The following is a 13,710-nucleotide window of genomic DNA, read 5'->3' on the forward strand; positions in this document are numbered from 1 at the left end:
CGCGCAATGTCACAAAAATCTCGAGGTGCGAGGCGCTTGGTACCAACATCAGTGTTGTCATGGGCATGATCACTGCGAGAGAGTCCAGTATCATCCCACTCTAGCGGCAGGACATGTATACACCGCCAGCCCCGCGTCTCATCATCCTAGACTGTACACCGAGCCTCACATCCGCGGCAGGACTATTCGAGTAGTTTATGCCTCGGGAATCGGCTACAAGGGAACGATGCTAGGGGGAACCAACACGACCCAACTCAAGGGGCAATGAGCGTAGCTTGCGTCAGTTTGAAGAGACGAGAGCAACTCATGCACTTGTCTGTCATGTCTGGGGGGACGAATCGAGGTAGAAAAGCTCCGTTCTCACCATGGTATTTCTATGATGTCCCCGACGAACTTCAGTAAGGAGAAGAAGTGAATGCTGTGTAAGCCATTCAGAGACGTTGGTCTTTGTCGGAAAATTGTATGAAGTCCCCAAAAGAGATCTTGTAAGCGCGGGCTAGCCTGTGATTGTGAAGAGGTACATTACTTACATCAACCAGGATTACGAGATACACTGCGTTTTCTGCACCAGCAGAACTCCTAAGGGGCTGTATAGTACGTCTGTGCGAGCTCAGGGTATATTCCTAGGGTTGTAAGTGGAAGGAACTAAGGCGCTTAGATTATTTGGCGAAGAAGACGGAGAACAGTCTCTCTTAGTCCCCAGTATGACATTCATTACCATATCGTATACCCTCAGTCCTGGTGCCGATCACCGCGAAACAGTGACATCTAGTGATTTGTCAACCTACCAAGACTTCTTCCCAACTGATTCTAAAATAACCTTAGTAAACCCGTATCAGGTTCGCGTTACAGCTTGCTTTATTTGACTGTCTTCATTTCCTTCTCTTCACCCTCGATTTCCATATCGACACCGACAGCCATGCCGGCCTGCATGCCACCGGCACCAACCATCTTCACTGAGCTTGCCGCTTCAGTGGTGTAACTGGTGTTTGTGACGCGCTTGAGCACCAGCGGCAGTAAGACCACAAGCGAGCCGGCCGTGAGGCCCCAGTATGAGCCGAACATGGTCACATATGACTTCTTCTGTTCGTCTAGAGAGGCAACGATGGCACTTCCTGCAGCACCAAAGACCTTGTAAAAGGCACCATACATGCTCAGCACCAGGGGATCGTTGGACAGTGTACCCATGATCCAGTACGCGTAGCATTGCCTGTAAAAGTTAGTAGGTGGTCTTGAACAACTGGGTCCGACGAAAGGAGACTTACCAACCGCCGTCCAGGAAGCCATAAAAGAAGTAGAGGGCAATGTAGCCTCCAGCCTCGCTGTCTTTGACGTCGAGCACCTTCTCCTCAGGATGCGAACGACTGGATTTTCGGAGAGGGAAGACACCGCCGATTAGCACGGCATTGAAGCAGACGAACATGATGACCCATCCCTGAGAAGGCCAAAGTTAGCACACTGCACGTCCCATGATCGAGCACCCCGAGAGGGATGATATGTAGCTTACCAGCAACGCTCTCGTCCGTCGGGTAAAGTACTTGATGTCCAAGAACAGACCTAGCAGACCAGCCGAGACCATCTGGGCGACGTTGTACCAGATGGAGTTGAACGACCGAGTTCGGACGTTGAAGAAATACGCATTGTAGTCGTTGCTCTGGTAAACGCCATACCAGAGACCGGCAAAGGCGTAGGGGAAGAAAAGAATGATCCACGGCTCGACCTTGACCGACTTGACCACGTTCTTCAGCTCGGTCGCCAACGATGCGTGCTTGACGACGTAAACCTTTGTGCCGTCATCTCTCACGACCTTGCTTGGGTGAACAAGACACAGGGCGAGGAAAGACCCGCACAACATCAGGATGAAGAGGGCGATGTAAGTGCCGTCGTTGACTCTGCCCGCGGACGTGTTTGACCAGTTCTGTGCCGTCGGAATGATGCTACCAATGACTGCACCCATACTCCAGATGGTCCAGAACAGACTGATGTAGCGACCCTTCTGGTCCTCTGTGGGGTACGACATCAACATGGTTCCTTCTGCGGTCCTGCAGGTGTGGGTATCAAATGTCAGTCAACCGATGTCCCTCGGGGTCAAAAGTGAACAAGTGCTGGTTGGTTCCCTTACCATAGAAATGCAGCGGAAAATCCACAGGCGGCGCCGGCAAAGAGCACAAATCCGTCGTTTCCGGTATGGTTGTAGCACCAAAACGATGCAGCGTAGAGAGCATATCCTACGCCACCGATGGCGAGTGTGATCTTGGGTCCAAGGTAGTTACAGATGGAGCCCGAGACGAGCGCCAGGCCAGCGAAGATGGAGTACAGGATGATGTTGGACTTGTTGGACAGATCGGCGGTGAGCTGTCCACCACCACCGAGGGAGGCCAGGACATTGAACATGCCTTGTAGAGGGTCAGTTTTCATCCCACGCACCGACCATGCTTCCTTCTCACTCACCGACCACAAGGAAACAAACGAAGCCGATGATAATGGTTTGAGCAAGCGGCGATCTGTACGCTGGCAGCGTGATAGGGCCGAACTTGTGCCCCTTGGCCACGACGCCATGCGTGGCACTGTGCAGGGAAGCGCTCTCGATGTCGGTCATTGTGCCCTGCTCGTGCGCGTTTGGGTACTCCTTTCCCGTATTGTCCTGGGACTGCACCATGACTTTGAAGTTGCGGCTGGGTGTTTTGGGCAAGATATAAGTTTGGGAGGTATACTGTACAGCGCATGTACCTCCTCAAGCTGCGATCACACCGCATATATGTTTTTGTGTCTGATTGTGCCCGTCACCTGAGAGAGGTTCATATCACAGACCCACGTACGAACAAAGTCTGGAAGCCCGTCATCCCTTTCTTAGATTGGCTTCGGCGGAGGACGGGAAGGTCACACAAGCAACAACCCCAGACTCGGGAGTCTCGATAAGCTGTCAACTTATCATCACTATCCTTCTGGGACCTAACGTGAGCATGGAGGAGATGAGATATGCGGCTAGACTCAGATACCGCAAAGATTGACTTTTGCAACGAAGCACGAACCCACCAGGGCCCACTATACATGCCCACTCACTACCATGTGCCCATAAAGGATGCGGATAGAATGCCCACACATGCCCACGATACGACTGCCCGCACTGTCGTTATGCCCACGTATTCCCGCCCACTCTGTGGCATCGTCGTTGACCACCACGGTTACGAAAGGCTCTCCTCGGGACACCACATCCAGGAGCAACAGCCCAGTCATGTGATTTACCACGACATCTCGCCGGCCATGGATACCAGCGAGTCACGATCCACGCTCTGAAGAGTGATATAGGCTGAGACCAAGCAGCCAAGGAAGACAGATACGCGACATAGCAAGCGACCAAAAAGAAAAAAAAGGAAAACCACAACATGCCGTCACCTCCACCAACACGAGTGATCCTTCTGGGGGCGCACCATCCTCATTTTTATATTCGCGCCAACATCCTCCAAGGACGAGGAGACACACAGATCGTTGGATTCTGGGAAGAAGATAGCGTGCTCGCCAGGAAGCTCGCCGAGCAACTCCCCATCCGGCGGTTTGAGTCCGAACATGAGCTCGTCAAGCAAGAGTTCGACATCGCTTTCGTGCACCCTCTGGACCACGACAACCCCCGGCTCGCGCTCCTCGCGGCATCTCACGGCGCCAAGGGGCTCCTTCTCGAGAAGCCAGGGGCGACGCACCCGTCACACCTCTTCTCGCTGGTCGAGTCACTGAAGGCCTACCCGGACCTGGTCGTGGAATGGGGCTGGGAAATGCACTACGCCGAGGCGATGGACTTTGTGCGCGACATCGTCCGCACGGGGGCGCTGGGGCAAATCACCACGTCGCACTGGCACGGCGGCACGCCCTCGGGCGGCGGCATGGAGATCTGGCAGCGGCAGAAGGACACGCTGGGAGGGTTCCTGTACATGGACGGCAGCCACACGCTCGAGGCCATCGTGGATGTGTTCGGGCTGCCCCGAAGCGTGTCGGCGAGCGTTCGCAAACTTGTAGCCCGCGCGAGCGACAGCGACAGCGGCCCTGAGACGCACCCGATCGTCAGCTGCTGGTACGACATGCACACGGGCGAACTGGACCCGACCACGACGCGGTTCGCCGTCGGCGAGATGCCGTACGAGGACATTGCCAGCGTCATCCTCGAGTACGACTCGCACAACGTCGTGGCCGACTTCACGGCCTGGGAGCCCACGGACTGGTGCGCCGACTGGGGCATCAACGTCTACGGCACCAACGGCGCGGTTCACGGCGTCCTGAACCCGCCCAAGTGCGAGGTCACGTTGCGGGACGCCCGAGCCGGGTACGGCGAGGGTGTGACCAGGATGGCCACGGAGAAGCCCCAGGGCGTCTCGAATCAGCTTGGCTATTACACCAGGCAGATCGACTTATTTTTTGACCGTGTGGTCAAGGGCGTCGAGACGGAATCTGCCGGCGTGGACATCCAGGTGAAGCTCATGAAGGTGCTGGACGCCATTTACAAGTCTGCCAAAGAAAGACGATTCGTGGATATTGTGTAGACGTACACTACACACGTGTACATCAGTTTGCGTTGGGATCAAACATGTGCGATATGCACATGAATACACAACTGGTAAGCCTTCGAAATACAATTGTGTATCACAATTCACAGGACCAAGCATTTGTATGTTTGGCTAGAGATGTCTCTCTGAACGGGAAAATGAAGATAACCTGAAGTATTGGTGCACTGTGAGATATATAAATGATTTTCATTTTCTGCTGAATAGCTAAACCAGCCAGGGAGCACATAATCTTGATGTAACCTTCATTGGTGCATTAAACCCTTCGGATGACTCCTACTCTGTATCACACTGGTGAATAAAAGTGCCAACACAGAGTCTCGGATGTCACAGAAGCCGGAGCCGAGGCCTCTGGTAATGCCGTATCTCCTGCACCCATGTCATTCCTACATCCAGGCGTAGCCCATGCTCATGTTGGCGAAGGCTATGAGGCTTCTCCAAGCCACTGACAGGTACTCAAGGGCCACAGCCCCGTCGTCCCAAGTTCACAATCCAGCTGGGACAACCTGGGCATCTCGACCGTGAATCCTCACGTGAGGTTTTCCTCAAGGGCATCCTCAACCCTGTGTTCACTTCTTCACGACACCGACACATTTGATCTCAACATCCGTATTGAGAGGAAGCGTCTTGACGGCGACACACCTATTGCAGCCACATATTAGCACAAAGGCAGCTCAAGAGGGCAATCGATTCCACGGTCCCTTCGTGGGCCGGGCTAAATGGGATTTTTGAAAAGGTGAACTTACGTTCTAGCAGGCTTGACATCGCCCCAGTAGGTAGTATACACTTCGTTCATCTTGGCAAAGTCATCCATGTTGGCCAGGAAGACGTTGACCTCGACGACATGTTCGAGACTTGATCCGGCGGCTTCAAGAACGGCACCTAGGTTCTTGATGCATTGGTGCTATTAAACGTCAGAGTGTCAGTGGCAAGATCAGGATCAGAGCAAGCACGGAGATGATGGCTGGGACTGAGGTGATATGAGATTGTCAAATTGTCCCCGGTGATGTGTGAAGATAAGATGATGTACACGGTAGACTTACAGTATGCGCTTGAATATCGCCGTCAATCAGTTGCATCGTCTTAGGGTCCATAGGGACACAGCCGGAACAGTAGACGAAGCCGTTGGCGACGATGGCTTGACTGTAGATGCCCGGGAGAGCCTTTGGGGCATTTTCGGTCGTGACTGGTGTTCTGGACATTCTGTCGATTTTGGTGGTGGTGGTGTTTGCGAACAGGTATATCGATCGGTGTTGACTGTGCGTTCCCGTGAGCTTGTCGAGTCTGTACGACTTCCAGGCAGTAGTCCAACGTGGTGATGATAGAGTGCTGACAAGAAACCACCAAAGTTTGCTGACACCTGAAGTCAGTCAAGGCCACCCCACGCGGGCACGACATTGCGTGGGCATCCTCAACATCCCCCCCTTTACGGCAGCCCTTCGCTGTGCAGCATGAGTGTCCCTCAGATCAAATGTCGCACACAAGTACTCACTGGAACGCTCTCCCCCACGCACTCACCGTAAACCATGTGTGACGAACCCTCTCCCGTCCCATCTCATCCCATGCGATACTCCACCCAGACCGGAGAAACGCTTGAAGCGATATCAGCGGAGACACGCCGCCAGAAGCTGTCCGACCCCTCTCATCCCATGCATAAGGTGCCCTAGACTCTTGACAAACCTCTCAAGTAAGCCAAATCCGTGGAGGCAAAGAACACGAAGTTGCATTCGTCAAAAAGGGCTCATGCACGCTCCTGTCCCGGTGTTCCTCACATACTCAACGTAGGCATTTAAAACTCCCTTTTGGAACAGCTGCATTCGTAACGAACCATCACCGACACAGCAGGGCAAAGCAAGCCATACAGATCACTTCATACGCTCACCGATTTGCGCTGATTGCTCCTCCTCCAACTAGAAGGTGCAAATCCGAGAGGAAAACCCAAGCGAACACGGGACTCCGTACAGTGTCCAGCAATCCTTGACTGAACGATACACTGTGATCTGATCTGATCTGATCTGGTCCGATCTGATTCGAACTTAAATCAGTCATGTCTTTGACAAACACACAACCACCGTACCCTCTCCACGAATCGGTCAAGGACCGTCTTCACCCGGAATATGTCAATTTCTACAACGAGTACATCATCAACGCGCAACAAGTCCACTTGCAACCTGTCTCGGCGTCGCGCGTGGGCGGCAAACTCATTCCGGGCGGCGGAGATCCGCTCCCCGTAGGCAAGACCCAGGACATCGGCCTCAAGCGCCAGCAAACAACAGGGCCGGACGTGCAGATCCGATGTTTCACGCCTGAGGGCGAGCCGCCGGCCGCTGGTTGGCCCGTTATGATCTACTACCACGGCGGTGGCTGGGTGTTGGGCAACATCGACACCGAGAACACCGTGTGCACAAACTTGTGCGCCCGGTCGCGGTACGTGGTCATCACGACCGACTACCGGCTGGCGCCCGAACACCCGTGGCCCGCCGCGGTGCACGACTCCTGGGAAACGGTGCTGTGGGTGTTTGGACAGGGCAAGTCGGTCCTGTCGCTCGATCTGTCGAACGTGGCCATCGGCGGCTCCTCCGCCGGTGGGAACCTAGCTGCCATCATGACGCACAAAGCGCTGGGGCTCCCGAACGTCAAGTTCACCATCCAGCTCCTCATCGTCCCCGTCACGGACAACACGGCGAGCGTCGAGTCGAACCCAACGTACAAGGAGAACGAGTTCACCGCGGCTCTCCCCGCTGAGAAGATGCTCTGGTACAGACGCCATTACCTGCCCAACGAGAAAGACTGGACGAACCCTGAATCGTCGCCGCTGCTGTATCCGGCCGAAAACTTTGCGAAGCTCCCACCCGCCGAGGTGTTGGTCGGCGAGCTCGACGTGCTCAAGTTCGAAGGTGAAGATTACGCCCGCAAACTGAAGGAGGCCGGCGTCCCCGCGAATGTGCACGTTATGAAGGGGATGCCTCATCCGTTCTTGGCAATGGATGCTGTCCTCGAAGCCGGGAGGAGGGCCATCACCATTCTGTGCGAGAGTTTGATAAAGGCTTTGGCGTAAAATGTACTTGCGAAGGAATTGGCGAGGTTCCAGTCGTTGATAGGGAGGATTTATCGCAATATCAAGCAATGATATACCAGTTTGATGTTCGCTGAAAAGAAATTGATTCATAACACGACCATTATTGCGATGCGACGCCCGCTCTTGAGCATAGCTCAAACAGCCCTGGATCAGTATATTACAGCAGCGACTAATCAAGATGCAGAGACCTCAATTAGCTTTCCCAGTGTTGTACATGCTTCTTGCAACAGCTCCCACCGACAATCAGACAGGGACTCCTTGACCACCGTCAGGAGGCCCAGCGTCCGATTCGTGCCTTTGAGCCGATGATGATGATCCATCAGTCCACTTAGCATATGCACGAGATAATCTTCAGCGCTGACTCTCTCGGATGATTTGCCTTCTGTCAGAATCCCAAATGCCCACAGGATCAGGGTGGCATGATAAAGACACCACGGTCGAAGAGCAATGTTGTCTTCGGAAGCGCGATACCGTCTTCGCGTGAACATGGTCTCCTGGATGAGGAGTATGCAGTGTGACAGCGTCCGTTTGGCCGATGGTCTCTCGCACCAGACCTGAATTCTTCGCTTTGCCTTGGCGTATTCGTGTCTGGTGGTGCTGCCAGTGAGAGACGGCGCGCCAGCAAATGTGTGGAAGTCAATTAGGTTGACGTATATCGTGACGTGAGCCATCCGATGTAGAGGTCGCGCGGCCTCTAGGCAAAGTGAGGGTTGTTGCGACATCAAAGAGAATGACCAAGTATCTATGGCTCGATCGAGAATCTCCTTCCAGTTGTCGTCGCCTATAGTTGACGGTGGTGTCGATTCGCCGCCGCCGTGGTCGGACGTTCTTCCTGTCTCGATGTCTGAAGCCATAAGATCACGCCCCTGCATATGTTTAGTCACGTTGAACAGCCCGTGGAGGAGGATAAAGCGGGCAAAGGGGCTACAGCTCGAAGTGATCGGACGACGTGATAGTAAAGCCCGCAAAGTAGACAGAAATTGCACTGGCGGTGCCGATTCGGACAGCCTCTTCTTCCAGGACGAGGGAGTCGAGCTATCCCACACCTCATCCGCACATGGCAGAGCAAGCCTTACGTCGCTAACTGAAAGTGCAGGCGTGTGGCCAAATATCGACGAGTGCTGTGCGTCCATGATGAAGGCAAAATATGCGACCCGCTTGAACGATTCTTGCTCAATCCATGAGTGCCACGCTCTCTCTGCCGAGGATGCTTTCGTGGCATCATCCGCCGAGTCTGAAGAGTACGAACCGCCTCTACGCATGAGAGTGATGACGGCACCATGGAATATGTGCGCCATCTCGTGATGTCGCCGGGTAGAGAACATCTTCTCATAGGCCTGAACAAGCAGTAACGCTTGCAGACACCACAACGGCGCTGGTGGTTGAAAACTTCCACTGCTGAAGATCAGCCATCGTAAGCTTTCATGGATCCTTTCGGCCGTTTGATAGTGAGACGAATCGGGCGATAATGTGGCGCCCAGAGTGAGCAGCGCAACGAGGAGTAGCGGCGGCGCGTCACCTAATGCGAATGAGGCTTGGTGTAAGATTGGAAAATGAGCATTGTAGTTGGAAAAGTAGATATCGAAGAAGGCTTTGAGGTTGACGGGTTCAAAGAACGGCGATTCCAGGAGGTCTTGTGGCAATGTGCGTAGAGCGTCCAGAAGTCGTGCACGAACACCAAGCCAAGGGCCACCCCCCAGAGATGGCGTGTCCGTACTGAGTTGCTGGGATAGCGTGCTGTTTGGAGAAGCGAAGGAGATGTCGTTGGGAAGGGTAATGTCCAGAGAAGGGTCCATTGCAAACTCGTCCGGGAACGACACATTCCCGAACAACCAGTCTAGATCTTCCACGAGACCTTGGGCCCCATCGGAGGCGTCGAAGATGACATGGTGATTGTTCCCCATCTCCGCCACCTGCAGAAAGTCTGGGTAGTCGATGCTGCCGAAGTTCATGGGCGTCGAATTCGAGGCTGCCGATAGAGCAGGATCGACGGCATCGACGTGCTGATGTTGTGGTGCAACTTCTGTGGGTTGAATTGCCAAATCTACTTCCGTGGCCGTCGCAATGGCAGGTTGAGATGCAGCAGCAGATGGCGACGAGGGCGTATCAGGGACATAACCTCCAGAGTTGCGATATGACATGCCACGCTCATGGCGTCTTTGATGTCTTTGCAGCAGGTCAAGCCTGACGAAGTCCTTGTGGCATGTCCCACAGTTGTAGATCTTTTTGGGTCGGTCTAGCCCATTCATCAGCGGCTCTGTCTCATGAGATCTAAATCCATGGGTACTTACGATTCAGGCGATGTCGACTCAGGTGCTCTGGTCGTTTGAAAGTCTTGCCACAGCCCTGCACGGGGCAGACATGTCTGCTGGACATTGATGACCAGGTGGTAGAGAGATAATGACTGCGCTAGTGGGTGATAACGCGCAATTGTAGCGAGAATCATCGACAAGCCATGATGTGTGTCAAGGTAGGTAAAGAAAGGGCTAGAAGCCTTGCAAGCGATAGTATCAGAAGAGAAGGATGATGACAACAGTGGATAAAAGCTTTGGGTTGGTTGAAAGTCAGAATTCTGCAGGGTTCCAAGTTGGGGTGTTAGCTACTCTAGGCACTGGTAAATGCCCAGAGCCAAGGGAGAGCTGGATACTTCCAGGGACTTGTGGCGCCTTTAGTGCCTATAAGACTGTGGTCTTGGCCCCTGGACACGTTGTTTGGGGGCTTCCTCGTAGGGGGATTGGGGATTGGGGGTCTTGTTTAGGTGTGGAGTTGCTGCGACGAACCCTTATGCCCGGTGCCATGGAGGCTGCAGGTCCCTAAACGCCGCCACACCGTCACCCACCAGCGACACCAGGTACTTCACAGACACTTGTCAAGAAAGGCAGATGAATAACGATACGTCGATGACCATTCCTACGCAAGCAATGCTATCGAAAGATTCGCCCACTATACCCAAGAATGCGGAGTAAGGTGCCCGGTAGTGCTACAATCCACCAGCCTCATCCGTCGAACTCATACTTCTGCCACCCCTTCACTCCCACCGCCCTATACCGAAACATGTGACCACCCTCATCATCAGGCTTCGCATTGGGGCTCTTGTCTCTGCCTGTAGCGATATACAGAATATCAAGATTCTTTCCTCCCCACGTCGTACAAGCCATGTTGTTGGCTGAGAAGACAATGTCCTTCAAATGCTCGCCCTTGGGACTGAAAACCATGACTCTGTATGAAGCAAACATGGCGATCCAGAGGTTTCCCTCGGTGCTACGCTCGTGTTAGCCGGGGAGATATCACTCACAAACCACACTCTGTGCGCTCAAGCACACAGAAGACAAAGGTACTACTCACTCGACAACCATGCCATCAGGCTCCCCGAACGACGACCGCCGATCGATGAACAGCCTCTTGTTCGAGATGCTCCCGCTCTCCAGGTCAAAGTCATAAGCCCACACCAACATTGCGACTGAGTCGTTGAAGTACACTATCCACGTGCCATTAGCATTCCCTCGAAGACTGGTCATCCATCCATCCATCCAGAAGCCAAACTCACTCGTCTTGTTATCTGGACTCCAAGCCAACCCATTCCCACAAATGACTCCCTTCTCCATGAGATGCAGAGTCCCGTCAGGGTCGTATCGCCATAGCCGACCGATGGGCTCCCCTTGGCTCGCAGGACACTTGTTCGGTCCATACGCCATAGCCACACGGTCGATTTCCGCTAGCCAGAAGCGCCCCTTCGCATCGACACCGCCGTCGTTGAACCGTCTGATCCCCCTATCGCTGGTCGGGATGATCTCCTTGACCACCTCGAGTTTGCCGGTCGCCTCGTCCATGAACGCCACGCCCTGGAAATACGCACAGATGTAGCTTCCAGGCTTGTTCTTGCGGAAAAAAGCCACCGTCACGCTGTCCTCCAGCTGGATCACCCTCGTCTCACCAACCGCATCGCCCGTCTCGGGGTCGACCTTGACGATTTGTAACTCCGCGGGCTCGCACAGGCAATCCACCCAGTGCAGGGTTGAGTCGCTGGCTCGGTATATCGGGGCTTCTCCCAGATTCATGCCATTGCCACATCGAAGCCATGCCTTGCCGCCATCGATCACTTCTCGCGGTTCAGCTAAAGACATGTCGAAATCCTGCCTTTGCAATTCGTAAGAGGTTGGTACAATCACCACGGTCTGAGACTCGTTGAAGGTGCTACAACGACAACGCCAACACAGCAACAGCAGCAGCAGCAGGAGTAGTAACGAGACTGTTCAACTGGAACATAGACAAGTTATCCAAGCTTCTCTCCCGAAGCGGACGGCACAAATGCCCTGGCTGGAAACATGTGTATTGGCAATGGCATTGTCGGAAGGGGCCAGACAAATGGGCAAGTTCGCTCAAGGGTCCGCCGATCCCAAAGGACCCTGTCCGAAGGACCTAAGGGGAGAGCAGCTGATGGTTTGCGTGGGAGATGAACGTCTGCTCGTCAGAATCCAAAGTGCAGGGTGGGATTGGGAGATGGGCAACGAGACTGCATGGGACAAGAAGAGGGTGGTGGGTGGGATATGCCCGCATAAGGAGAGGTCTCGCTGCCCACCACCGAGTGCTCAGACAATACCCACTTGAGAGCGGATAGTGGAGATTATGATAACTGTACAATAGCTTGCTCATGGGTCCCGTTCGATCGGCTGGGGTCTTCGTCTAGACTTTTGTTGTCTGTACAATAAGTCCCCCCACCAGGTTTTGCAACAACCTAGTTCTGCAACACTAATTCCTCAACGCCACCAACAGAACAAGTCTCAATTGCTTAACCAACTAGATCGTTTATATAGAACTGTGACATGAATGCCCCTTGTGGGTTGTTACTAGTGTCATTCCTGACATTGCAGCCTGTCTAGGCCTGCGCGTTATTATCCTCGTCGACGCCATTTATTCCAATGCCTCTTTAGCTAGCTATATACTCTCGATACTAGCAAACGTCTCGTTCACGTCAACAGCCTTGCCCTTTTGCCCTCTGATCTTCTCCTGATCTAGGCCATTCTGTAGCTTAGTTATTTATTCATCCTTCTGCCTAGTATCCCACTCCAATCGCTCGATAACCTGGCCTGTCTTTTTAAGCCAGTTGCGTATAAGACAAGACAGCGTTTCGCGCTGGGATGCCAACACTAGTGATTCGCTATATACCCTCCTGTTAATTGGCGTATTATAGACGTCGCTGTCGAGTGCTTTTCGCTTGCGTGAAGGTGGTGTATATACTCTATATTGGGCTTTTTCCTTGTTGACTAGAACCTGACTAGATTGGATAGGTAGCCGCGGGTTCCATGGATATATATCACTAGCTTTCCAGCCAGCCTTAATATTGGCGACTATTAAGCCTTCCTAGCTAGCCTTTTGATATATCTAGAGAAACTTAGTCTTCTTGATTGGGGCTATATTGTCGAACCTAGCAAGATTAGCTAGGGCGTCTTGATAGCGCGATTTAACAGGTGAAAAATAAGCAAGATTAAGAGGCTAAAGAATATGGCTTAAATAAGGTAGTAAGTAGTATACCACAATATTGTTCTGAAAGTATTTCTATATAAATTTGTGCGTGATATGACTCTTATGATTATTTATTAATAGTAATCGATAGGCGCCGCGAGTAGTGTCTTTCATAACTATTTAAGATATAAATATCAGGTCTAGCTAGGCGAGACCTATCTCGTTCGATGTCCAGCCATTATTAGATATTATATATTGATAGGCAAGACTGTTCTGGTCGAATTAAGTTGTTTGGAGCGCTTAATCTTTAAAGATAACTAGCGATTATAGATACTGGCTAGTAGCTAATACTATCTCAATAATTGTTGCCCATTCTCATGTCTCTAGTGTTTTTCTAAGTGCCCTGATAGTGGCCGATATCCCAATAACTAATTGATTACTGTAGACGCCTAGAGCCATGCTAGCTTCGTCCATATTGTAGCTATTCTCAGGCCATATAGAATATCGCGTTTTAATGACCTTTAGGTCGTTGAACCAGGGCTCAAGGAGCTCAGAAAGAGTACAGTTGACGCGCTTAGCACAGATCTTTTGACCTACCTTAGGTTTAATGTCAGG

The 13,710-nt window shown here is 52.7% G+C and overlaps 6 protein-coding genes across 6 annotated transcripts; 2 read left to right on the forward strand and 4 right to left on the reverse strand.

Annotated features, from left to right (window-relative positions):
- Positions 1 to 858: 858 nt before the first annotated feature.
- On the reverse strand, positions 859 to 2,599 carry PV08_11600 (uncharacterized protein; the record flags this gene model as incomplete). The annotated part of the gene is made up of 5 exons (XM_016385908.1): positions 859 to 1,210; positions 1,266 to 1,435; positions 1,508 to 2,042; positions 2,123 to 2,396; positions 2,452 to 2,599. The coding sequence occupies 5 exons, from the start codon at positions 2,597 to 2,599 to the stop codon at positions 859 to 861; spliced, it is 1,479 nt and encodes a 492-aa protein (XP_016230852.1).
- Positions 2,600 to 3,386: 787 nt separating this feature from the next.
- Positions 3,387 to 4,532, forward strand: PV08_11601 (uncharacterized protein; the record flags this gene model as incomplete). The annotated part of the gene is made up of 1 exon (XM_016385909.1): positions 3,387 to 4,532. The coding sequence occupies one exon, from the start codon at positions 3,387 to 3,389 to the stop codon at positions 4,530 to 4,532; it is 1,146 nt and encodes a 381-aa protein (XP_016230853.1).
- A 590-nt stretch (positions 4,533 to 5,122) lies between these two features.
- Positions 5,123 to 5,755, reverse strand: PV08_11602 (uncharacterized protein; the record flags this gene model as incomplete). The annotated part of the gene is made up of 3 exons (XM_016385910.1): positions 5,123 to 5,195; positions 5,300 to 5,457; positions 5,597 to 5,755. The coding sequence occupies 3 exons, from the start codon at positions 5,753 to 5,755 to the stop codon at positions 5,123 to 5,125; spliced, it is 390 nt and encodes a 129-aa protein (XP_016230854.1).
- Positions 5,756 to 6,600: 845 nt separating this feature from the next.
- PV08_11603 (uncharacterized protein) lies at positions 6,601 to 7,611 on the forward strand (the record flags this gene model as incomplete). Its single annotated transcript, XM_016385911.1, has 1 exon — positions 6,601 to 7,611. The coding sequence occupies one exon, from the start codon at positions 6,601 to 6,603 to the stop codon at positions 7,609 to 7,611; it is 1,011 nt and encodes a 336-aa protein (XP_016230855.1).
- Positions 7,612 to 7,805: 194 nt separating this feature from the next.
- On the reverse strand, positions 7,806 to 10,008 carry PV08_11604 (uncharacterized protein; the record flags this gene model as incomplete). The annotated part of the gene is made up of 2 exons (XM_016385912.1): positions 7,806 to 9,868; positions 9,924 to 10,008. 2 exons carry the CDS (start codon positions 10,006 to 10,008, stop codon positions 7,806 to 7,808), a joined length of 2,148 nt encoding a protein of 715 aa, XP_016230856.1.
- A 620-nt stretch (positions 10,009 to 10,628) lies between these two features.
- Positions 10,629 to 11,756, reverse strand: PV08_11605 (uncharacterized protein; the record flags this gene model as incomplete). The annotated part of the gene is made up of 2 exons (XM_016385913.1): positions 10,629 to 10,893; positions 10,978 to 11,756. The coding sequence occupies 2 exons, from the start codon at positions 11,754 to 11,756 to the stop codon at positions 10,629 to 10,631; spliced, it is 1,044 nt and encodes a 347-aa protein (XP_016230857.1).
- Positions 11,757 to 13,710: the final 1,954 nt, after the last annotated feature.

Source organism: Exophiala spinifera (assembly GCF_000836115.1).
Source record: "Exophiala spinifera strain CBS 89968 unplaced genomic scaffold supercont1.9, whole genome shotgun sequence".
In the NCBI taxonomy this organism is placed as follows: Eukaryota; Fungi; Ascomycota; class Eurotiomycetes; order Chaetothyriales; family Herpotrichiellaceae; genus Exophiala; species Exophiala spinifera.